Source organism: Bos indicus x Bos taurus, chromosome 7 (genome assembly GCF_003369695.1).
Source record: "Bos indicus x Bos taurus breed Angus x Brahman F1 hybrid chromosome 7, Bos_hybrid_MaternalHap_v2.0, whole genome shotgun sequence".
NCBI lineage: Eukaryota > Metazoa > Chordata > Mammalia > Artiodactyla > Bovidae > Bos > Bos indicus x Bos taurus.
The window spans coordinates 49,818,277-49,844,050 of NC_040082.1; the positions used below are offsets into that span (position 1 = coordinate 49,818,277).

General features: G+C 46.9%; 1 protein-coding gene across 2 annotated transcripts in view; it reads right to left on the bottom strand.

Annotated features, from left to right (window-relative positions):
* Positions 1-232: 232 nt before the first annotated feature.
* The window catches only part of ARHGEF37 (Rho guanine nucleotide exchange factor 37), a 57,215-nt gene continuing 31,673 nt past the window's right edge, over positions 233-25,774 (bottom strand). For both annotated transcript variants that reach the window (XM_027545983.1, XM_027545984.1), the window contains exons 5-13: positions 21,776-21,975; positions 20,481-20,611; positions 17,812-17,916; positions 15,783-15,893; positions 14,802-15,131; positions 11,031-11,159; positions 8,055-8,250; positions 6,394-6,551; positions 233-3,276 (exon numbers count right to left, since the gene is read on the bottom strand). In XM_027545983.1, coding sequence (XP_027401784.1) covers positions 3,067-3,276; positions 6,394-6,551; positions 8,055-8,250; positions 11,031-11,159; positions 14,802-15,131; positions 15,783-15,893; positions 17,812-17,916; positions 20,481-20,611; positions 21,776-21,975 — 1,570 coding nt within the window. In that variant the 3' untranslated portion in view covers positions 233-3,066. The remainder of the gene's footprint in view (positions 3,277-6,393; positions 6,552-8,054; positions 8,251-11,030; positions 11,160-14,801; positions 15,132-15,782; positions 15,894-17,811; positions 17,917-20,480; positions 20,612-21,775; positions 21,976-25,774) is intronic.

Consider the following 25,774-nt stretch of genomic DNA (forward strand, 5'->3'; position numbering starts at 1 on the left):
CTCCTTAGCCAAGTCTAGGTCAGCAGCTGCCCCCCGCCCCGGGCTCTGGTGGCACCTGTTATCACCCGTAACAACTAACGCTGTGTGTAACTGTTGCCTTGCCTGCCTCCTTCATCAGACTGTAGGCTTTGGGAGGGCAGGGCCCCGATCTTGGACTTCACTGCATCCCCAACAGCCAATTCCTGGAGGCACTGAAGGTATGCAGTAGACACTCATTAAACGAACACATGAATAAATGAGGTGCCATTTTTATATACAGCAAGTGTTTAGTGAACAAAGGTCACACTGACTGGCCCTCCAATGGTGAGAGTCACACAAATTTCAGCGATATTTCATCTTTAAGACCTTTATTCCCAGCAGTTGACATCAGTTATTCACCAAGCTAGAACTCAGCACATTTACCAAGAATTTGCTCATCTTTTTGAGCATTGAGATACTGTAATCTGGTCCCCATGTCTAAAACTAGGTTGGAGCCCAAAAGGTTAAACTCCATTGCAGGGAGCAAGAGGCACCCTCGTGAATCAGTCTTCAATTCTTGGAAGTGTTGTTCAAGTCATAGGCAAATACCTTTGCGAGTCTAACATGTGATGGCCCAGCACTGAAATAAATAAGACACAGTGCAATGGTTCTAGGCATCTGGAGGGGAAAGGCACATTACACCGAGTCCTCTGGAGAAAATTCAGGCCATTCTCCATATTCTCAGTTGTGCATTTCCTCACCCTTCAGTGACTTTTAATCTCATTCCCTGGTATGAAAAACCACAACCCATGTGCTACTGAATACATTTTTATTTTCCTTTCGTGAGACAGATTTGGTTCCAAGTATATTTCGGTTTTCTTCCTTATGCCTACAAGAACATCCAGTTTTGTTCAGGTCCCTTTTAATGGCACTTAATAAATATACATTCTAGGACCTGAAAGAACAGGCTGTCCTGTTTCAAACCTCCTCTCAAGCTGCCTGTTTAAAGCATCTCAGCAAGTACAAAGTTAGGATGGGGCACATTCTAGGTCAGAGCTTGTGACCATTTCTGACCCTAGATCTATCTCGACCAGCACTGAGTGTCCAGGGCAGAGGTCTCCAACCCTGGCCACACACTGGAAGTACTTGAGGAGCTCTCTGATTTCCTGAGGCTGGGCCACACTCCAGACAAATTGCATCAGCATCTCTGAGTGGGAACTTCGCTTCAGTCATAGTTGAAAGCTGCCCCAGTGCAAACAGTAGGCTCTCAAAAGTACTGTAGAACCACACTGGTTCTACCACAGCTGGATTTCCTATTTTATTACCTGTTCTCCTGTGCTTCTTGTTTGCATCAGAAATCTGAGCAGGGAAGAGAAAGGAAAATGAGTCATAAGCATCTTAGAGTCAATTTTGTGCTGGGTGAAAGGTTGTGGGGACTGAGTTTCTCTTGCATTATGTATGCAGCCTTCATGCTTTCACAAGCCCAGAGGAGGTAAGTTATAGACTGTCTGACACAGACATGTATACACTTATTAAAGGCTCTCCAAAAACCAGAGATAACAATTTTAGGCACTACAGTTATAATACAGAGGCATTCTTGGACTTAAGTCTAAACTGTCACCTGTTTTTACATATAATCTAATGTGGATTTGTTCTGAAATTTGTCATTTGTTTTAAAAGGTACACTGAATCACCTTTTCTCTCTCCTGTGAGTCTTGCAACTTATCTGAGCCCAAAGCAACAACTTAGAAATGATGATCCAACAGCTGCTGCACCCAAATTTGCCCTGGTAGTCAGTCTTCCTTGAACAGGAACTCTTTTGAGAGGCTTCAATTTCTAGGTTCTAGAAAGGGATGGCAATTAATGTGATCTCACCAAATTCAAAAGTTTGGTTACTTAGAATGCAGCACTGGGAGGGATCCTGGGTTTAAAGCAAAGGATGCCACACTGATTATTAATGTTGGTCATGGCCATGGGCATGGAGAGTGGCCAGTTGATGCCTGGGGCCATCCTGAGACCACTTCCTGCACATCCTGCAATTTTACTTTTATGTCACACTTCACGATTCACAAGGAGCTTCCACAACTTTGGCATCTCCTCATTCTCATCACAAGCCTGAGTTAGGTCTTAATAGATGTTAAAACTGAGGTTGTGTCCTATGTCTGAGGTTCCACAGCCAACTGACATCACCTCCACTGTGGCCTCCAGGCCCTCACCACCCTCCTGAAACCACCGGGGGTTCCCCTGGCTCCTTCTTCCAGAAATAGGAAACCAAGTCATTACCCACCCACCAGGTCTTTAGTTACCTGCTTCACAGTTTCCTCTGTGATTTGCATGGCCCTTTGTCCCCTAGTTCAGAGAACACAGCAGCAGTGTACAACTGCTGCCAACCTAACACACACCTCAACTGTACAACTTCACACACCCCACTTAACACACCCTCAAAAACCCCTCTCCCCTGGGGCAGCCTCTGCATTTGCCTACATACATTCCAGAATCGTGACTTGCTCACACCCACTCCAGGCCCAGCCAAAAGACTCCTGGGAACCTTTCTACTGCCCTGACAAGCCCTCGCTCCCTGCTAGAGAAGGGTCCTGTGTGTTCACTGCCCAAGGTAATTCAGCTCCCACTGTAGAGAAATAAAAGCCGACTGGTCAGCTATGGTGTCTCTATATCACAGGAAGGAAGTGAGCTGTCAGACCAGGTAGTTCTGGGCTTTCCAGGGGCCCTCCATGCAACCACATAGCACACAGGTAATGCTCATCTAGGTGACCCACTCCCGTGGACAGGCTGGGGCAGGAGCACAGGTAAGACTGGCCACAAGCAAGTCCTGGCGCATCAGCTGGGACCTGCCATCCAGGGTGCTGTGACTCAGGTTGGAACGCCCTCTTCAGGCAAACATAATGAGCTGCCCTGGTTGGGGCCTTTCGTGCCCACCCACACCAGGCGTTCCGCAAGGCTCATCTCCCTCTTTTGGCTACCTTCTCCGTGCCCTTCACCCCACCCTGACCTGATCTCCCCATTCACCCCCACCTTCTCTTTGCTTCTTTTCCTTCCCAGGGTCACAGCCTCTAACCCTCCTGGAACATAGACTTAAAGGAGGGCACTCTAAGAAGGCAAACTCCAGCCCCACGGAGCTGGACTTGGGGCCCTGGCCAGGAAGCTGGAAGGCACATAGCCCCTCTGTCCGTTTACTTCCACGAGGCTCCATTCTGGGTTCCCCTTCTTGTCCTGGGCCTCCAGCACAGTCACCCGCTGGCCTGCCTGCAGACTCACTTCATGGCTGCTTCTGGCCATGAAGGGGTACATGGCCACCACCTGAAACACATGGGGAATGACACAGAAGTGGTCAGGGCGAGAGCACGGACAAGCCCAACCCAGAGAAGCTGTTTACCCTCTTCCCTGACACCTGACTCAGTGGCTGGGCAGTCACCTCCCAAATGCGTCCTTTGTCCAAAGATGTCAGCTACTTCCACTCTGCTAATACCTAGTGGATGGCAGGCTCTTTGCCTGGTTTTGATTTTCACAGTTCTATAATTCTATTTCCTCCTTTTTTCAGATAAGGAAATTGAGACTCAGAGACGTCAAGGAACTGATTCAAAACCACAGAGCAGTGAAGCTGACCTGTCTGACCTCAGAAGGGGTGTTCTCAGTGCACTGCTGCCGTCCTACCCAGCGGAAGACTCAGAGTCCCTTCCTCACTACCCTCCTCAGATCCAAGGGTGTCATCTGTCCAGACCAATTTCTCAGCTTGGTGTAGAGACAGGAGGGATGGTTGGGCAACTTTATTACTTTTTAGGTAAAGGGTCCCCCAAAAAAGACTATAATGGAGGGGAGGGCACTTAGGATAATATTTTACCTCCCTGGGCCTCAGTTTCATCATCTGTAACATGGAAGTATGATATCCTTCCCTCCAGGTAATCATGGGAACTTAATGAATGAATGCCTGAGCCTGGTACAGAGTAAGGGCTCAACAAATGCAGGCTGCTTTGACTTCCTTGGTGGCTCAGACGGTAAAAGCGTCTGCCTACAAAGTGGAAGACCCAGGTTCGATCCCTGGGTAGGGAAGATCCTCTGGAGAAGCAAATGGCAACCCACTCCAGTATTCTTGTCTAGAAAATCCCATGGACGGAGGAGCCTGGCAGGCTACAGTCCGTGGGGTTGCAAGGAGTCAGACACGACTGAGCAACTTCACAACAAGTATTATATTATTTTGGCCATGCTGTGCAGCGTGAGGGATCTCAGTTCCCTGACAAGAGATGGAACCCAGGCCTCATGAGTCAAAGTGCCAAGTTCTAACTACTGGATGACCAGGGAATTCCCTGCTTCGGTTATTTCTACCATGACTTCTATTGTTTGGCTGCACTGGGTCTTTGTTGCTGTGATTTTCTCTAGTTGCTCTGTCTCTCTAGTTGTGGTGAGTGGACTTCTCATGGAGGCTTCTCTTGTTGCAGGGCACAGGCTCTAGGATGTGCAGGCTTCAGCGGTTGTGGCTCCCAAGCTCCAGAGCACAGGCTCAACGGTTGTGGTGCATGGGCTCAGTTACCTCACGGCATGTGGGATCTTCCCAGATCAGGGGTCAAACCCGTGTCTCCTGCATTGGCAGGCGGATTCTTTACCACCGAGCCACTAGGGAAGCCCCTACCATGACTTTTATTACTATGGGCCAGGAATAGTCAGAGGCAACAGGGGACTGGAATGACCCCATGTGAGTCCCACTGAGCAGACCCACAAGCAAAGAGGAAGCAGCTGATGTCCCTGGGCTGATGGACAGCTGAGCTCTCCACATGAGCCCCTAGGTGGGGGCTCTGGGGACACCATCCACACTGGCTGGCGATGGGGTTGAGTTGGGTGGCCAGCCTCCCTTGTGGGACCCTATGGGTCCTTTGCCGATGGGTGGGTGTGTCCAGCTGGAAGCTGCCCTGGTGTATCACTTCTAACTAATTCTCCCGGCACTGGCCTGAGAACCTTCTCAGCATGTGCCAGAGCTGTACATCACAGCTTCCACGGGCTTCTGTGCAGCCCTCCCTCAGCCCACTCCAGGCTCCCCGGCTATTCACTGCAAGCCTCTGGGCCCCTGGCCCTGGGCCTGGGTCCTTTCTGCTGCTCATTCATCACCTGTGGAGTTCCTCCTCCATAACTGTGCATGCTGCCTCCATTTACTGATGCTCCCATGTACCAGCCACCAACTACCTCAATCAACCCTCACATCGACCCCACTGACCCTTTTCCCCCTAGGATTTGGCTCTGCAAAGCCTTCCCATCACTTATTGCTTTGAGATATAATTCACATACATACATTCCACCCTTTCAAAGTATACAATTCAGTAGTTTTTAGTATGTTCTCAAGGTTGTGCCACCACCATCACTATCTAATTCCAGAACATCTTCATCATCCCAAAAAGAGACCCTAGACCACTTAACAGTCACTTTCCACTCCCCTTGCCCCGAGCCCCTGACAACCACTGGTCTACTTTCTGTCCAAATGTAACTGTCTATCCTACACAGTTTGAATAGAGAATCACACATTACATGGTCTTCTGTATAGAGCTACGTGTGGTGGTATGTGTCAGAAAGTCATTCTTTCTCTTGGATGAATAATATCTGAAATTGCATGGATACGTCAGATTTTGTTTATTCTTTCATCAGTTGACAGACATAGATTGTTTCCACTTAGGGCTGTTATGAATAATGCTGCGATGAACATGCATGTACAAGTTTCCCATGGCTTTTTATGAGAAAGACCGACACCCTTGCCAAGGCCACAGGCCCCAATGGCTGGCCCCACCTCACCTCTTCAACAGCACCTCGCTGCCCCTACCTTGCTGGCTCCCCTCAGTTCCTTACTAACCGTGTCTTCCCCAGCCCTGGGCCTTTGCATTTGCTGGGCATGTTTTCAGGGAAGCTCTTCCCATTCACACCCCTTTATCCAATTACTTCCTATTCATCCTTCAAATCTGAGCAAAAGCATGATTCTTTTCAGAAAAACCTTCCCTAATCCTCTCCCTCACTTAAGGCTCTGGCACCTATCACCAACAGAACTTTAAGATCATTTATATGATTATTTTATTAATCACTGTTTCCCCCACCTCCTAGATTGTAAATTTGAGGAAGGCAAGGGCCAAGGTTGACCTCTGCTCATCATTGTATCTCTCATCTAACACAGTGCCTGGCGTATACTGAATAATTAATGCATGACTAAATGAATGAATGAAATAATCCCACTTGCTGTGCTTACTAGAGAGTAAAGGATTAGCTCTCTGCTCTTGACATGGCAGGGACAAGAGTCTGCTTTCTCCAGGTACACACCTGGCCAGGAAACTGGTATGGCCACTGACTCCTGGCCCTGGCCCCTCCACAGGGTAGTAACTCTTCCTGACAGGATGAAAATCAAAGCCCCGCTCCAGATGGCCCCCACCCCTCTTCTAGGCTCACCTGGGTCACAGCTGGGACAGAGGGGACCGGGGCTGAGATGGGCTCTGGTGTCTGATGTTGGGAGTCTCTGTGAGGCCTCTCCTGCCCTCTGAGCTCCTCCTCACTGGGGACCACATGGTACACCTCCAGTTTTCCTGCTGGCACGTACCCTCGATGTCCTGCAGGACATACAGAATGTTATCTGGCTGTGGATCACTCCTTTCAGTGGTAGAGGAAGTCACCACCATTCATGGATGTGACTGCGTCCAATACAGCTTCTCAGCACTACAGTGGACCTTGGAAAGTCATCTCAGAACGTCACAACACCACTCACCCCACCCTGCGCTCACTCTTTCTAGCTTCTGCTTGTTTACCCCGGTGACAGGGAGTTCATTCCCCACAGAGGCAACCCAGTTCATGTGGAACAGCTCTGGCAGAGACAAAAAGTTCTTCCTTGGACTGGAACGAAAACTGTTTTCCTGGTGCTGGCACCTCTGGTCCCCTGTCCAAGCAAGGCTACTCCTCACTGCAGGACTGTCTTCCCAGGAGGCAGAAATTGCCTTTCCCTTCTCCAAGTGCCCCCCGTCCCTTCTTGTAATAGCTACCCCAGGGGTGTTCTGGCTGCAGTTACTGTGAATGGCCATCACCTTCTGAGAGCTTGCCTGGTGCTGAACTGCACTGGACCACCTGGTCTTTACATCAGCTCTCAAGGTCAGTATCGTTATTTCCATTTTATTGCTGAACCAACGGGGCTCAGAGAGGCTCCATAACTCTTCTGGGATCATGCAGTTATTCAAGTGCTGAGTTGGGATCCAAACCTGGTCTTCTTGACTCCAGGGGCCTTGTTTTAATCTTCATTCAGCTCAAGTTTTTCAACTTGAGCCCAGAGTTTCCCCTTTTATGAATTTTCCCAGATCTGTACCATCTTTTTAATAAACTCACTTTTTAAAACTTAGAGTTGTACTATACACTGATAACAATGAATAAAATCATGGGTTTCTGTACTAGTTATATTTTTTCTAATATACATTAAAATACTGAATTAAAATAAAGTATCTGAAGTGGGGAAAAACTGTCTGCAGATCCCCTCCCAATAGTCCTGTGTAACCGTCATCTGTGGATCGCATGCCCCTCTGTGGAAGACACTGGAGATACTGGGGCATCTCGTCCTGGGTTCATGGTGCCCCTTTCTTCCTGCCCTGCTGTCTCCTGGGGCCCCCACATCTGAGCAGCACACCCAGGAACCTGACCAGAGCAGAGGGAGCAGGACAACATCAACTTCATTCTCGATGTCAGACTTCTGTTCCCACAGTTGGGATCCAAGTGTTCCTTCTCCACATATCGCCATTCTTCAAGGTGATCCACAGAACTGCGTCTACACCAGTGACTTGTGAGGTCCCCAAGGCAGAGTCCTCGCAAGTCCTTGCCCTCCTTACACAGCACCCAGCACATAGTAGGTGCTTGATACGGATGATGCAACATATGACAACTTCTCTTTTTGGCATGTCATACACCACACTAAGCTGGCTATATCCCCAAGCCCTCCATGTTCACCTGTGTTCATTCCCACACTGGATCTGCACAGCCAGACCCCACCCACAAGAGCACCCGTGTCTCCCCACTGGCTCTCGTTGGGTGGTTTTCCCAAAGGGCGGGGAAGTGCCCCCTGAAGTCCCACATACCTCCAGTGTCCACCAGCCATCGGCTGCTGTTGCCTTTGGTGTCCTTGTTTTGAAGGAGGGCTACGATGTGGCCCCGCGGCAGGGTCAGGTCCAGAGTCCCAGCCCCGCTGATGTTGCTTGTCACCTGGTACAGCTTTCCCGGGCCATACCTGCTCAGGAGCGCCTGCACCTGGCGTTCAGCCCCTGGAAGGAGTGGCTGGGAGAGGGAGAGAGACAGACACCAGTGCTGGAGCTGGAGGGTTAAAGCTAACACCAGTGCTGGCCGACATGCTGACAGCCAGGAGTCCTGGGCCAAGTCCACCTCTGCTCCCCACAGACCCATCCCAGTCAGGGCAACAGCCTCCTCAACAACAAATGGATGCATCAGATGAGAAACACATGCTCTTAGTATCCAAAGGCATTTCAGAAGAAATGCATTCAGAAGAAAGGCATTTTAGAAGAAGCTTCTAAAATCCTTCTCTGGTCTAAATTTCTTGAGATTTCTAAAATCCTAAGTCCGTTTCTGAATCTCCCAGTTACAGAACTCCAAGACTGGGCCCTAAATTCTGCCCATAGCATTAAGCTAAGCTGTCCCACAGGAAAATGCCTTACACACATCTTTCAACACCAATGAGCAAGACTATGAGTGTCATGTCAGAAACAGCCCTTACTCACCTGGGATCTTAAATAGCCAGCACAGGGCTGACACATGTAGACCCCTCACACACGGGTGAACAAAGGAAATTCAGTGTTTTGTTCCATGGGTTTTGAGTCCACAAGCCTTTATCGAGCCGCCTACCATTTACAAGGCATGGTAAGCCTTGTGAGTGACAACAGAGTTTTTCTTTAATGGAAATTGCCATGTAGCTAAGGAGAATGATTCAGTGCACTTTCAGAGCATCTAGAAATTTGGCCCTGTCTTTGTTTTTTCATTCACTGCTTCCAACTAAAGTATTAACAAGAAGAGACTCAGATTGTCCCCTTTTGTAAAACAAAGAAGCTAAAAATATTGAATATAGATTTATTATATATCCTCTCTCACTAGATATATATGGATGGACATATATTCACTATATTCTATATAGCTATTTCCAGGTGGAGAGGTGCTAGATGTAGGGAGGTAAGCAGAGATGCCCTTTAGGGACACTTGGGCATGGACTCTGCCATCTCCCTTACTTCCAACAGGTTCCTGAATCAGGATCAAGAACCAGGAGAATCCCAGGTTTCTAAACAGGCCCTCAAACAAAAGTGTAGAGGCACAGTAGCTCTTTTTCAGAATGGTGGTGTTAATGCAAGTATGGGGTAGCAGATGTTTGTCTTCTTTCTCAAGTCTCTGCCCCTCCGTGTGTGAAGAACAGCAGCGCTCCCTGGAGGCGCTGGGGAGGCCTGCAAAGATCGCACTGGTTCTCTCATGTCCTGGGGGTGGCGCCACTCCTCTGGGATCTGTACTCGTAGCCAAATAAGTCATAGGAATTTGTAGGAAGGTGTGTGTCTGTGTATCTGTGTGAGTCTTGCAGGGGTACATGAGAGGAGAGATGGGGAAGCTGGGGGTGGGGCTGGGGTCATGGGAGTCCCTTCTCTTCCTACCAATTTGCAACACATCAGGACTATGATGTTCCCATTTCTTTCTATTTTTATGTATCTTCTCTTCTTTTTCCTGCAATCACCATGGCTTGCTTTTCCAATAAGAAAAAATGTTATTTTGTCTTAAGTAGAAGAAGATAGAAGTTTCCATGGCTCATCTGAGTGGCGACTCCGTTCTTGATTTCCTCCACCCTTCTTCCCCTCGGGTCGCAGAGCCCATGTAACAGCCCGAATGAGTCCTCTGCTGGGTATCTCAGGGTGGGCAACGAAGTGGGGACAGCTCACTCCCAGGAGGAGGCCACCACACTTGAAGTGCACACACCCCTCTGAGGCTCTTGGTGCAAAGGCCACCTGTCTCTGCCCAGTCCTTCTGGGCTCCTTTAATGTTCCCCCATGTCTCTTGGGCCCCCTCCTCCCTTTGGGGGAATCTTGGACCTGTCTCCTGACCCTCACTTCACATCTCACATGTGACTGAATATAGTTTCAGTTTTCTCAAACCCAGGTTTCATCACTCTCTGAGAGCCCCTTTGCCCTTCAGCTACATCAGTTACTAAAACATACATAATATTTTATATATTCTTTTTAAAATTTTTTAAGTTTATATATTTTTAAAATTATTAGGCTGATTTTATTCTTTCTTATGGTTTTGTCTTTTTATTTAATTGGAAGATAATTGCTTGATAATATTGTGTTGATTTTTGCCATACAACAATGCGTATCAGCTGTAAGTGTACATATATGCCCTCCCTCTTGAGTCTCCCTCCCACCCTGCCCATCCTACTCCATTATTTTATATATTCTTGAAGAATTCTTCAAGCAGACTGCAAGATACCCTTTCATTATATTTTAGAGGAAAACCATTTTACCCCCCAAAAAAGCCTTTGGCCAGCCAAAGTTCTGTCAACCACAATGCAGCTGAAACACTGTCTTTTGCAATTAAAAATTTCATAGCAAAAAGAAAATCTAAATTACTTCTAGTGCAAACATTTCATTTGTCCTGAATGCTCATATTTGAAGCAAGTTCTATGGGAAAGTGATGAGGAAACAAAGTTAATTTTGCTGAAAAATCTGAAGAAGTTGCAGGCTTCAGGGTGTTCATGCCACTTGTCTGTTGTGATGTCATTAAGAGCAAAATGTTTAGGTTATCTTCTTAACCTGCTTTTACACTTATCAACCATGAAGAGAATGTGTGTGTGTGTGTGAGAGAGAGAGAGAGAGAGAGAGAGAGAGAGAGAGATTTCCACCCCACCCCCACCCCCAGGTCACAAAAAAGAGAGAGGGAAAGGCAACGTGTTTCTGGGGTAACAGGGAACAACTGGGGAAAAAAAAAGGGGAAGGAAATAGGGGGCTGACCTCACCCCACTGGCAGGTGAAGGACTGGCTAGTCTTTGAAGGGGAAGGAGGGACACTTACTTGTGTGGTGGGAGGTGGCAGCACTTTCTCAAAGTTCTCTTGAAAGGAGCGAAGCTGGTGACTGGTCTGGCCTAGTGCATCCTCCACCAGCTTCCTGAAGGCCGGCTCAGACAGGTGGTGGTGGGGGAGCTGGGGGGCACAGACACTGTCATCAGAGCCCTCCTTGGCAGAGAGGAGACCCTGACAGCCACACTCCAGCCCCAGCTGTGTTAGGATGGGCCTTTATGTCTTTGTCTTGGTTTGGCCTGGGTACTGCCCCACCTTCCTTTAAGAAAGCATCCCTCTACAGGGGTCCAGGGGTATTGTCCCTCCTGGTGCCTGGCCACAGGACTGGCAGTCACAGCATCCCTTTTCTTATCTACCGTGATTGGTCAAGGAGTGGACAATGGACTAGAGCAAGGCCATTCGGAATGTTCCCATCAGATTTAGTACATGAAGGCTGAGAGTGACAGGGTGATTCTTCTTTTAGATCCTGAGATGTTAAGGTAAACACCTGGAGCTGTTGAGAGCCACTCTCTCCCACCTTGCAAAAAACACCTGCTTGACAATAAAGCCAACCCAGAGAGGGAAACAGCCAGGAGATACAGTGCAAGCCAGAGCCTCAACAACATTGTTTGTTGGGTCTCCAGGTTACACAATTGTATAATATGTTCTTTATGCCTAAGCTGGTTTGGAGCCCAGGGAGTTCTGAATGATGCTCCATTCTGGGAACCTGGCCCTGCTGGGCAACTCTTGCATTTTCATCAGACAGTCTAGAAGTGACCAAGGCCCCACAGCTAACAGAAACATGTCCTCTCTGCTGGTCACCAAAACCACCAGGGCCTTTCCTCTGCCTGAGAGATTGAGGTTCTACCATCTGGGCCTTTCCCAGGTTCCAGGAGACTGTCCAGGAGAATGGGACATGGGACATAGACAGGAAGCTGTATTCAATCATTAACAGGCCCTAAGATTCTACATTACAAGATCAATCGAGAAATGCCCTCTTTCTGGGACTTCCATGGTTGTGGTCCAGTGGTTAAGACTCAGTGCTCCCAATGCAGGGGGCACAAGTTCAATCTCTGGTTGGGGAACCCAATGCCACATAGCACAGTCAAAAAAAGAAAAAAAGGAATGCCTTCTTTCTGCTCTTATGAAGTTGACCTCCCCACTACAGTATCCTAGAATACTCCCCAGCTCTGCATAGCCCAGTGTAAACACAAGAGGGTCTGGCTGCCCTAGATAGAAGACTAGAGGGTGAGAAGAGAATGAGAAGATTATCTGATCAGATTTACCCTCTGCCTTCAGGAAAGAGAACAGCTTCTTTTTGCAGATGGTTTGGACTTAATTCAAAAACAGTGTCTGAGGATAGAACTCTGTACTAAATGCTGTGAGGGCCAAAAAGAAGAGAAGCTTAATGAGGGGAAACAGCTTCATCCATCACCTCAACAGGATGCAGGCTCTGATAAGAGCTTAAGAGAAGCACATCCTGAGGGCTGCTGGAGTACAGAGGATGGGGAGATGGGTTCTCCCCCCTGGAGAAAGGGGATTCTGAGAGCTTCATGGAGAGATTCATTCGCCCCTTATTTGTGGAGGTCCTACCACATGTCAGGCACTGTGAAAGGTATGGGGGAGACAGGGAGGGACATTCTAGGCTGAAGAAGGAGTCTTAGCAAAGTGGCTGTGATCGTACTCAGAAGTGGTGGGAGGCTGCAGCTGCAGAGTGAGACTATGGGCTGGGAAGGTAGTGCTAAGAGTTCAGTTCAGTTCAGCTCAGTTGCTCAGTCATGTCCAACTCTTTGTGACCCCATGGACTGCAGCACGCCAAGATTCCCTGTCCATCACCAACTCACGGAGCTTGCTCAAACTTGTTCATCGAGTTGGTGATGCCATCCAACCATCTCATCCTCTGTCATCCCCTTCTCCTGCTATCTGCAATCTTTCCCAGCATCGGGGTCTTTTCCAGTGAGTCAGTTCTTTGCATCAGGTGGCCAAAGTATTGGAGTTTCAGCTTCAGCATCAGTCCTTCCAACAAATATTCAGGGTTGATTTCCTTTAGGATGGACTGGTTCGATCTCTTTGCAGTCCAAGGGACTCTCAAGAGTCTTCTCCAACACCATAGTTCAAAAGCATCAATTCTTGGGCACTCAGCTTTCTTTATAGACCAACTCTCACATCCATACATGACTACTGGAAACACCATAGCTTTGACTAGACAGACCTTTGTCAGCAAAGTAATATCTCTGCTTTTTAATATGCTGTCTAGCTTGGTCATAGCTTTTCTTCCAAGGAGCAAGCGTCTTTTAATTTCATCTTTTAAGTAATGGCTGCAGTCACCATCTGCACTGATTTTGGAGCCCAAGAAAATAAAGTCTGTCACTGTTTCCATTTTTTCCCCATCTATTTGCCATGAAGTGATGGAACCAGATGCCATGATCTTAGTTTTCTGAATGTTGAGTTTTAAGGCAGCTTTTTGACTCTTCTCTTTCCCTTTCATCAAAAGGCTCCTCAGTTCCTCTTCACTTTCTGCCATAAGGGTGGTGTCATCTGCATATCTGAGGTTATTGATATTTCTCCTGGCAATCTTGATTCCAGCTTGTACTTCATCCAGTCCGGCATTTCTCATGATGTATTCTGCATATAAGTTAAATACCCAGGGTGACAATATACAGCCTTTACATACTCCTTTCCCAATTTGGAACCAGTCCGTTGTTCCATGTTCGGTTTTAACTGTTGTTGCTTCTTGACAGATTTCTCAGGAGGCAGGTAAGGTGGTCTGGTATTCCCATCTCTTTAAGAATTTTCCACAGTTTGTTGTGATCCACACAGCCAAAGTGGTATCACAATGGTAAGGGTCGGGGGTGGAAAATTTCATCAGGATTTTTATGCAATAAACTGGATGGAGAAAGCTGAGCTGGGGCACATGAGGCACAGGAAACACCATGTGGAACGAGCAACACTGACATTTCTGCAGAGCTTAGACCCACAAGCCACTGAGCTCTGATGCTGATATCAGAGAGAGACTGAAGAACAGTTGAGTGTTCTTTCCTATACCAACCCCAGTGTTCAAAATCCTAAAATCAAAGTTTACACTTGGAAATTTATTTAAGCCTCTCTGTGCCCTATTTATGCATTCAGCAGATGGCTGTTTTTAACAGGCTGTCGGGCATTGTGGTTCAGGCTCTAGAGTTCACCTGCCAGGATTTAAATTTAGCCATGAGCTATACGGCTTGGGCAAGCTGCTTAACATCTGTGGTCCCGGCTTCCTTTTGAAATGAGAATAATAACAATACCTACTCTGTGGGGTTATAGTGAGGATTAAGTGAGACAATATATGGAAAATGTTCCAAACCCAGTGTGCAGTAAAGGCTCACAGGGAGGCAGCTGCTAGAAGTAGTAGCAGGGGCAGGAACACCAGCTTGAAGCATTTACTCCTGACTAATGTAGAAGGGGCCCTGTCTCTTGTCACCTGCTTCTAATACACTCCTGGGAATGGCCCCAAGGCCTGTTATTTTCCCAGGCGAGCCTCCTGTGTTTCTGAGTCCCAGAGCCAGCAAGCGGCCTAGAGTCCCAGTTCTATATTACCCTTTGCTTCCATGGTCTGACTCTATTAAAGGAGGGAGAATAGACATAAGAGAGATCCAGAAGGTCCCCATGGCCTCCTCCTGAGCACCTGGTAGCCTGTTTGGGAGGCCCAACTTCACTCCACTCCAGCCCCTTCCAAACAACCTGCTGAAGGGCTGAGGAGGCCCGTCCAGCAATTTCCCAGACACACCCCAGTCCCAGAAGCCTTACCTGGGCCAAGCTGTCCTCTGCCCTTTGCAGCACTTGCTTTGCAAGGTCCCTCTGGAGAGTCACAAATGTGCACAGGATCTGGCCGAGCCACCTCATGGCCAGCTGGTTAAACTGTGGGAGTTCAGCCACTAGCAGGGAGTTGAGTGCCTGGTACGTGTGCCGGGCTGCCTCCTCCTCGTAGGTCACACTGCCCACCTCCAACAGCTTCTCTTCCACCCTCTCAAAGTCCAGTAGTTTGTCCAGACGCTTCTTGATCAGGTTCTGAGGCCCTGCCAAGGCTTTGGCCAGGCTGCACAATGGCTGCCACACCTGGGCTTCCAGTTGCTGCTTCTGTGGGGAGAGGTGAGCTTGGGAGTTGAAGAAAGAAGTGGCAGAGGGTGGCCACAGGAAGCAGGAGCTTTGGAGAGAGGCTCCAGTGCCACTCTCACCAAACAGCTATGACCTCTAGCACGATATCTAACCTTTCTGGGCCTCAAGGTGCCCATCTGAGAAATGGGGACAATGCATGTAACAAGCTTAGCAGAGTGCACAGAACAAGTATTTAATATATGTCAATTCTTAATATGGTTACTGTGCAGAGATGTTGAAAAAATTTGGTATAGGATGGTGATCAAAACCATAGTCGTTGGGGCTGAGATCCTAGCTTGCCATTGATCATCTGAATAACCTGGGAGGTCACCCTTTCTGAGCCTCATCTACAGAATGGAGTTATTAACAGTATTTACCCTGTAAGCTATGTCGTGAGGATTAAATGAGTAAAGAATGTAAAGACTTTAGCACAGTGCCTGGCAGATAACATGGCTCAATAAACATTAGCTGGCCCTATTTTTATCAGGAAAATGCACTAATAATAATCTCCACCCTGCTGACTACCCAGGACAGTTATGGATGTAACCATCGAGGAAAGGGCCTCACTTCTAAATATGATTCTTATAGACTCTGCCACCTGCCTGAAAAAAAGAAGAGAGAAGTTCCACTCACAAACTCTGGGAAGGCCTGGAGCTGCAGGTCTCTTGCCAGGTAACAGTACTGTACCACAGGCCCCTCGGGGATTTCCAGATTGTAGTCCTGGGGCCGGAATCGGAGGAAAGCCTAGATGGGGGTCAAAGGAGAGCCAATCACAGCCCACTGAGACCATCTCACACCTGAAAGCCCCTCCACGACATCCCGGAAAAGGTTGCCCAGGCTGTCTGCACACCCTCCAAGTGTCTGCACACAGCTAATCTATCCTTGCACAACTCGGGTGATTAGAATCTTCTTTCTCTAAGCCCACATCTTTCTCCCTATTCCAGTGTTGCCTCCAATTCACACACTTCTCATTATCACACTTGTGAATTTTTTTTTCTGCCATGTCTGCTCCTCATGTTCTAATAATACTTTTCCTTAAATCAACCTAGCATCCCTATTTAAATCAGTGCATTAAAACAAACAAACAACAACAACAAAAAAACACCTTATGGGGAATTCCCTGGCAGTCTAGTGGTTAGGAGTCTGTGCTTTCACTGCCAAGGGCCCGGGTTCAATCCTTGGTCAGGAAACTAAGATCCCACAAGCTGCATGGCATGGCCAAAAAAAAAAAAACACCTTATGATCCTTCCATAAAGGAAAAGCCAGTAATAATTGCCATAAATAAGCATGTTAAAAATAACTGCTATAAAAACAATGCTATTAAATTCTGTCTGGGCATCATGGCCAGCTGAAGGCTTCCAGCCTGAGACTGGTTCTGCTGGTTTATTTACATGCCAGCAAAAGAGGCTTTTCCTGGACTCTGAGGATTAAGAGAGAGAGTCAATTTCTTGCTATGGGATTTCATGTCAACCCTGTATCTGTCATGTAAATCCTGCATTCAGGGCAACACAGCCTTAATGCTTCTAAGTATCTGTTCTTCTCTGCAAAGCCAGACATGTCTCTTGGGGGCTTCTGGTTTCTCTCTCTCAAGGCCCCTCCATTCTTTCTCTGAGGGCCTTCCGCTTCTCACTCACTGTGCTGTTATCTTTCTGTGGGGACTGGGGCAAGATGGAGCAGGAATAAGCAGGGGGTGTGCCCCACACAGAAAAGCATAGAGCTACAACCTCTCTCCTTCTACACACTTCCAATAATGTCACTCCAAATCCTATTATCCAAAGAGCCTGTTCTCATCTGACTGAGCTGGTCTGTGCAAATGGATGTGACTGAGAACAAAACCACGCAAAAGGGACAGAGTGGATGGAATGAGTCAGCAGCGATGACAAGAATGAAGTGGGAATTTGGGCGCAAGGAAAGTAATGTGCTGGTTGGGAATGCAAACTGGTGTCCCTGTGGGCTTAATCTGGCATGCAAAAATGTATTTTGTTGGGCCCATATAACATTTAGATTCTTATTTAATTAGTTGCTTACATGGACACATCATGAGATTTCACCAAAAGGTCTCAATTTTCAGTTTTCTTCTTCCTTAAAATCAGAAGAACTGGCAGCATTGGGTCCACACTCCCATGCAGCAACAACTCCCATGAGACAGGGCATTTAATTTTATTTTATTCATTTATGCATTTATTCAGTCATTCAAACTCCAAATATTACTACATATTGAACTCTACCTAACAGTCTCATAAATAGACAATAGGCCTACACACCTATACACTTCAGTCAATAATATTCCCTGCCTGGTCCCTTTGAGCATCTGTTTGTCACTCCTGCTCTAGCACCGGTCTGGCAGGGTTCTTCCAGAGGACTCTGCTTCCAGTGAATTTGACTCTGCCCAGTGGGAACCCCAGTTCCTGAATACTCAGTGAACTCAGAAGCTGCCCCAGCCAGATAACCTCTAGATTAAGGAGTGCTTCCCCAAGGCCCTTCTCTGGCCTCCAACCAGCAACTATTACGATCTCTTCCAATTGGTCCTTGAAGCTGGTGCCTTTATCAGGGGCTTGTTCAATGGGCCCTACGTACCTGTCCAGGTATCCCAGCCTGCCCCCCCCCCCCCGCCCCCCGCCCCACCACACACACACACCATTATTTACCACAGGGTCCTCACCTCCAAATTATCCAGGTAAGCAGCCACATTGCTCTTCAGCTCGGTCACACACAGCGACACCCAGTGGAACCTCTCTTCTAAGTCATCAAATTCCTTGTCTTCCGTCTGAGAGTAAAGTTACACTTATGAGGGCCGAGAACATCCACATAGGGGCAGTGTACACCTCTGTCCCAAGTCCTTGCTAGGAACCACACACACACACCTTTCCACAGACCCGCATATCAGAGCCATTCCTCCAGTCTCCAAACTGAGTGGGATGGTCAGAGGCAGTGAGTGCGGCTTAGTGGTTTTGTATTCAGACCATGAAATCAGACACACGAGCCCTGGTTCACTTGCTTCCTGTCTGTGTGAACTCAGGCAATTGTTTTGCCCTCTTGGAGCCTGTTTCCGCATCTGCAACATGGGGATAATGTGAACATTTACTTCATTGTGTGGAACCATTAATGCCTGGTTCAGAGTAAGCACTCAGTCAACCTAAGTTTCTACTAGTAGCTATTTGAGGCTGGTTCCTTGCCCAGGCCCAGACATAAGTTCTCCTATCTGCATCAAGGGGCTTTGCTGGTGGCTCAGAGGTAAAGAATCCACCTGCAGGGCAGGAGACACAGGAGATTCAGGTTTGATTCCTGGGTCAGGAAGATCCCCTGGAGGAGGAAATGGCAACTCATTCTATTATTCTTGCCTAGAGAATACCACTGACAGAGAAGCCTGATGGGCTACAGTCCATAAGGTCGAAAAGACACAACTGAGTGACTGAAAACACACACACACCTGTATCAAAAGGCCCCGGAGAAAGAGCAGCACAAGGCGCAGAGGAGAGAGCCCACCCTGGCTATTCAGAATCAAGTGGAAGAACTTCCCTAACTTCCAGGGTAGGGGTGTGGGTTTGATTCCTGGTTAGGAAGCATCACTACGAACAAAGCTAGTGGAGGTGATGGAATTCCAGTTGAGCTATTTCAAATCCTAAAAGATGATGTGGTGAAAGTGCTGCACTCAATATGCCAGCAAATTTGGAAAACTCAGCAGTGGCCACAGGACTGGAAAAGGTCAGTTTTCATTCCAATCCCAAGGAAAGGCAATGCCAAAGAATGTTCAAACTACTGCACAATTGCACTCATCTCACAGGCTAGCAAAGTAATGCTCAAAATTCTCCAAGCCAGGCTTCAACAATACATGAAGCGTGAACTTCCAGATGTTCAAGCTGGATTTAGAAAAAGCAGAGGAACCAGAGACCAAATTTCCAACATCTGTTGGATCATAGAAAAAGCAAGAGAGTTCCAGAAAAACATCTACTTCAGCTTTATTGACTACTCCAAAGCCTTCAACTGTGTGGATCATAACAAACTGTGGAAAATTCTTAAAGAGAAAGGAATACCAGACCACTTGACCTGCCTCCTGAGAAATCTGTATGTAGGTAAAGAAGCAACAGTTAGAACTGGACATGGAACAACAGACTGGTTCCAAATCGGGAAAGGAGTATGTCAAGGCTGTATATTGTCACCCTGCTTATTTAACTTATATGCAGAGTACATCATGAGAAATGCTGGGCTGGATGAAGCACAAGCTGGAATCAAGATTGCCAGGAGAAATATCAATAACCTCAGATATGCAGATGACACCACCCTTATGGCAGAAAGTGAAGAAGAACTAAAGAGCCTCTAGATGAAAGTAAAACAGAAGAGTGAAAAAGTTGGCTTAAAACTCAACAATCAGAAAACTAAGATCATGGCATCCGGTCCCATCACTTCATGGAAAATAGATGGGGAAACAATGGAAAGAGGGACGGACTTTATTTTTTGGGCTCCAAAATCACTGCAGATGGTGATTGCAGCCATGAAATTAAAAGATGCTTGCTCCTCGGAAGAAAAGTTATGACCAACCTAGACAGCATATTAAAAAGCAGAGACATTATTTTGCCAACAAAAGTCCATCTAGTCAAAGCTATGGTGTTTCCAGTAGTCATGTAGGGATGTGAGAGTTGGACTATAAAGAAAGCTGAGCACTGAAGAATTGATGCTTTTGAACTGTGATATTGGAGAAGACTCTTGAGAGTCCCTTGGACTGCAAGGAGATCCAACCAGTCCTTTCTAAAGGAGATCAGTCCTGGGTATTCATTGGAAGGACTAATGTTGAAGCTGAAACTCCAATACTTTGGCCACCTGATGCAAACAACTGACTCATTTGAAAAGACCCTGTTGCTGGGAAAGATTGAAAGTGGGAGGAGAAAGGGACGACAGAGGATGAGATGGTTGGATAGCATCACTGACTCAATGGACATGAGTTTGAGTAAACTCCGGAAGTTGGTGATGGACAGGGAGGCCTGGTGTGCTGCAGTCCATGCAGCTGCAAAGAGTCAGACACAACTGAGCGACTGAACTGATCTGAACAGGAAGCTGAGATCCCACATGCCTTGTGGCCAAAATGCCAGGACATAAAACAGAAGCAATATTGAAATAAATTCAAACAAAGACTTTAAAAATGGTCCACAGCAAAAAAATCTTTAAAAAACCAGCAAACTTTAAACAAAGGAATCAAGTGAGGGTGCCTACTCTGCCCCTTCCTGGCCTCAGTCTTCTCATCTCTGAAAGCAGTCTAAGACTCCGCCTCACCACCGCACCATCTTTCCCCTTGGGATGGCCGGCATACAACCCTTCCTCCAGTCCATTGCTCACCCTGGGAACGAGCCCCGCCTCCTGCTTCAGCAGCTGGCTCAGCCGGGTGGTCTTCTTGGAGAGGGTGTGTGTATTGATGCGAGCCAGTCGCTCCCGGAGGCTCAGCGGCTCCACCTTGGTGTACTTGGAGGCTGCACCAACAGAGGAAAAGGAGGCACAGGGACCAGAGCTGACCCAGGAAAGTAAGACACCCTGACATCCCAGCTGGGCACCTCTTAGGCCCTCTTCTCAAACGTCAGGGTCACACTCATTAGAATGGCAAATCTTGGAGGTAAAACATGGGGCTCAGAGTCCTCACTGACTGAAGAGGTTCATACCAGCTTGATTTCTTGCGCCTCAGTTTCCTCATCTGTAAATGAGGCCAACCACTTCCCAGGATTGCTGGGAGATCACAGAAGATGATGGAAATGAAGCAAATGACTTAAGCTCTCATTTTACCCAACTGTGAAATGAGACTAACAGTGCCAACCTCAGGACTATCGTAAGGATCAAACAAAATAATAAGTGAAAAAAACAAGTCATAGCTACCCCTTAGTAAACGTTAGCTAAATTATCGTTACTATACTGTCTTAGTTGTGTAAGTTTTTCCTCTCCCTAGGACACTGTGACACTCTGCAGACCTTTCTGTTTTAGCAACTTGAGAGGCAACAATCTCCCCACTTTCTCCTTCTACCCTCATCCCTGATACATACACAGCTCTTTGCCTCCCAGTATTCATTTCTCCTTAGTATAGCAGCCATGTGGTTTGGATAAGAATGATTTCACTTTAGTTCAGGGAGTGGTTGCTGACTCTTATAAGCCAATTCACACGATCCCCACTCCTTTACCACAATGACAGGTTCAAAGAAAGGCTTACAACCCAGGCATAAGCCAAACAGTTCATGGCATACCCCTAATCATGGCAACTGGTTCAGGGTGAGCATATGACTCAAATAAATCCTATTAGAATGAAGCTCCAGTTTAGTGTTTACAGCTAAGCGGAGAAAGGGTCCACGTTCTCCTGGAAGGTGTGGTGTTCAGACGTGAGTCTTAGGACAGCAATAGCCACTTACTGTTATGAGGGAGGCCAGCTTGAAGAGGCAAGTGACACATAGTGAAGGTCAGAGACAAGAGAATTATAGGGAAATGACACCAGCTCCCAGACTAAATCCTATTTAAAGCCCACGTTACCTCTGGACTTGTAGGTTACATAAGTGACTGTCTTCCCTTTACTAGTGAAGCCAGTTTGAGGTGAGTTTTTTTGTTAACTAGAAGCATTCTCACTAATGTATCACCTAAATGCCCCAAGTCCTTACCCACTTCTTTGCGCCTCTTGTACTCATTGATGTTGGTGACCACATCCTGGAGGGCAGAGGTAGCCCTCTGAAGGACAGCATAGGCACTGGCATCAGGGAGTGTGTTTTCCAGAATTTTCTGCAGCAGCAATGGGTATTTGGTAATCCTCTGCAGAGGAATTACCAGCAAGAAACTGAGTCCTGAAGGTCCCGCTTGCGGCCTGAGGGAGAAGGCTGGTGTTAAGTAGGTCAAGTCCACCCTTGGGGGCACCAAAGGGCCTGGGGTCTAGTCCCAGCTCTGCTATTTAACTCGCTGTGTGACCTCAGGCAAGTTGCCCTCCTTCGGGGGTCCTCAGTTGCCTCACCAGGTGCTGCTAGTTCTCACTTTACACTTTTCTGGACCTCGCTTCCCCATATGTACTAAATCCAAAGGTCAGTTCTCTGTCCTCAGCTTAATCAGTCTCTCAATAGCAGACACAGCAGACCATTCCCCTCTTTCTCAAAACACTTTCTTCTTTTGGCCCCAGAGATGCCCTTTGTCCTGTTTCTCTCACTCCACAGGCCACTCCCCTGGCTTCTCTCCAATGCTGGAGTGCCCAGGGGCCTCCTCTCTCCACTCACTCTCTTCCTGAGCTCCTTTAGTCCTACGGCTTTAAACACATGGCAAACCCAGATCTCCATTTCTTCTGCCCAGAGCTCCAGACTCATGGTCAACTAGCCTACTTGAGATCTCCACTTGGGTATGTCTCAAGCACAACTCCATCTGCTGGACACGCACATGGTATTTCATTTTAAAAAATGGTCCTGCTGCTTTAAAAAAGAAGCGCTTTTAAAATCACAGGAACTTGGGAAATCCCTGGTGGTTTGATGGTTAGATTCAGTGCTTCCACTGCTGTAGGCCCAGGTTTAATCCCCAGTGGAAGAACTAAGATCTCACAAGCCTTGGGGCACAGCCCCCTCCAAACTTTTTTTTTTTTTAATCATAGGAATTTAATGTTTAGAAAGGTGTGTAAAGTATTTAAGGGTAAAGACTCATAGTATCTGTAATTTCCTTTAAATTACTCAGTATAAAATTAGATGCAGCAAACAGAAGGCATTTATACTTGCTCATTTCAGGTGACGGGTGTGTGTGTTCATTACATTATTCTATTTTTCTATAGGGCTTGAAAATTTTAATTTGAAAAAGGAAAATACAAAACACAGGAACTAATAGTGCCAAGGTCCCTTCCAGATGTACCATTTGATGCATAAATGATTATTTCTAGCCCCCTTCCTGATGATGTCTGGAAGTTGCAGAAAGAGTGCCCAAGTCCATGGCATCTGGGACAAGGCTCCAACAGTCTTTCTTTGATCACGACCAGTAGCCCTCAGACCCACCTTCTGAGAAACACGTGAGGGTTTCAAACATCAATGTCTAAGCATGCCTCCTCCATGAAGACTCACAAATACCTCTCATGACCATTATCTGGCTCTCTACAGTACCTTTGCCTCTTACTGTTCTTCCTATGGAAAAAACCTCCAGACCAAATGTCCAAGAAAGATCAGCCACAAGGCCTGGAACAGACAGAGCAGGTGGGAACTACCCCCTCCCTCCCATTAACTGCAGAAGGTTGGAACACAGGGGTTGAACTATCTGTCAGGATATGTCTGTGCTGACCATCTGCTCTCACCAAAGGTTTCCTAGTGCCTGGCTGACTGTGGGCAGGAGAGGTGGAAACAGTGGTCAGATATTTGCAAAACTCTGTCCTCTGGGCTTACTTTTCATGGGAAAAGGATAACTGCCTCATGGGGACAACTATTGCCTCACAAGTCAGAGATGAAATAGGGCAGGGAGCCTTCAAAGAGATGATTACTTCTCTTCTCCACAATCATCAAGAACTACAGAATTACAGCAACCTCTTTCTTTACAGCTTTCTAAAGTAATTTGGAGAAAACTCTTTTTGTAGCCTATCAGATGGGCAATAAAAATTTAAAGACTTGGGACTTCCCTGGTAGTTTAGTGGTTAAGACTCTGTGTTCCCAATGCAGGGGGTATGGGTGCAATCCTGATTGAATAACTAAGATTTCCCATGCCACATGGTGTGGCCAAAAAAAAAAAAAAAATTGAAAGACTCACCCAGAGTTGGATGAATATGGGGAAACCAGTCCTCTTACATTCTATTGGTGAGAGTATCAGTTGGTGGGATCTTTTAGAAACTAATTTAGCAACTTGTGAAATATACAATTCCCTCAATCCTACTACAGAAATCTACCCACAGAAATATTAACTCAAGTGAGCATGGATAAAGGTAGAAGTTATTCAGCAATTCTGTGACAGTAAAATTTGGGAAACAACTCAAATATCCATCAACAGGGGATGAGCTGACTATAAGCTGCCCTGGAAAAGAACCCTATATAACCATTAAAGAAGAACATGGTTAAAAGAGGAAAAAAAAAGGAACATGGTAAAATAATTCATGGCTATGGTGAAGTGAAAAAACAAGTCCTAGAATCTAGAGTGGGAGTCCCTTAAAAATTCATTAATTCATTCATTCTTTCTATTTATCTAACCATCCATCCATCCATCCATCCAACATCTAGATTTTCCCATGGAAAGTCTATTTCTTACCTGTCTGTAAATACACAGAATCAAATTTGGATGGACATGTTAACTACTAGGGGGAGGCATGGGAAACAGGAAACCAAGGGGGAATGGACTTATACTTTTTACTTTACATAATCCGTGTATTGTTTGAAACTTCCTTTTTTCAATAAGTATGTTATTTTCATACTTAAACAAAAAATGCCAATAAAGGAAAACAGATTATGTGTCTTCTCCCAACACTCTGCCTAAGTTGTTGTGGAACTGCAGGTGCTTTGTGTTAGACTGATCCACCTCTCCTCCCCACTGAAAGCTGTGCCATTAGACTGGTCTCCCTAAGGCAAAGCTTTCTGTGGCTGTAAGGACAAGCCTCTGATTCCATGGGCCACCAGGTGGGAAGCACTGCCTTAAGAGCTGCTGCTGCTGCTGCTGCTAGGTCACTTCAGTCGTGTCCGACTCTGTGCGACCCCATACACAGAAGCCCACCAGGCTCCCCCGTCCCTGGGATTCTCCAGGCAAGAACACTGGAGTGGGTTGCCATTTCCTTCTCCAATGCATGAAAGTGAAAAGTGAAAAGGAAGTCGCTCAGTCGTGTCCGACTCTTAGCGACCTCATGGACTGCAGCCTACCAGGCTCCTCCGTCCATGGGATTTTCCAGGCAAGAGTATTGGAGTGGGGTGCCATTGCCTTCTCCAGCCTTAAGAACTAGTATAAACTAAACACCTCACCAACTCATCCACCCAAATAAAAAGTGGGAGGTAGCATATATTTTGGAATCACAAAGATCTAATGAGATGGTGCCATTTATCGTCTCTGGATATCCAGCTGGTGTGATCCTAGTCAGCCAGGCTCCAGAAAGAGCCCCATGATCATCAGCACAGAAAGCCAGGATGACTGTTTCAGGAGGAAGGTGATTAATAGTTCTAGAGCAGCATACATAGTAGGAGCCCCTTAAAATTCATTCTATCTATCCATCCATCCACCCACCATCCAATGTCTATACTTTCCCGTAGGAAGTCTATTTTCTGTCTTCCTGTAAATACACAGAGTAAAATTGGGATGACCGAAAGGATGTCGTTCCTGCTGCAACATTAGACCAAGGGATTTCATTGAGGGCAATCTTAAAACCTGCAGGCTCTGGGGTGCTGCAGGCATTTAGTGGACAGGGTCCCAGGGAAGCAGAATACCCTGCAAGGATAGTCTTGCATTATGGAGAATTGGTCTACGTTTCATACGCCCCTCTCAACATTCAGAGACTGAATGAATGCCTTGAAACGGGCTGCAGTTTCAAGAACTGAGATATTTTTGTGACACCTGGACCCCATCCAGTCACATATCTTCACACTGGGAATTACTATGATACTACCTTTTGTAAATACAACACAGGCCATCTGTAAGAACATCATTCCTCATTTTCTCTGCCTCCCAGTATGTAATAT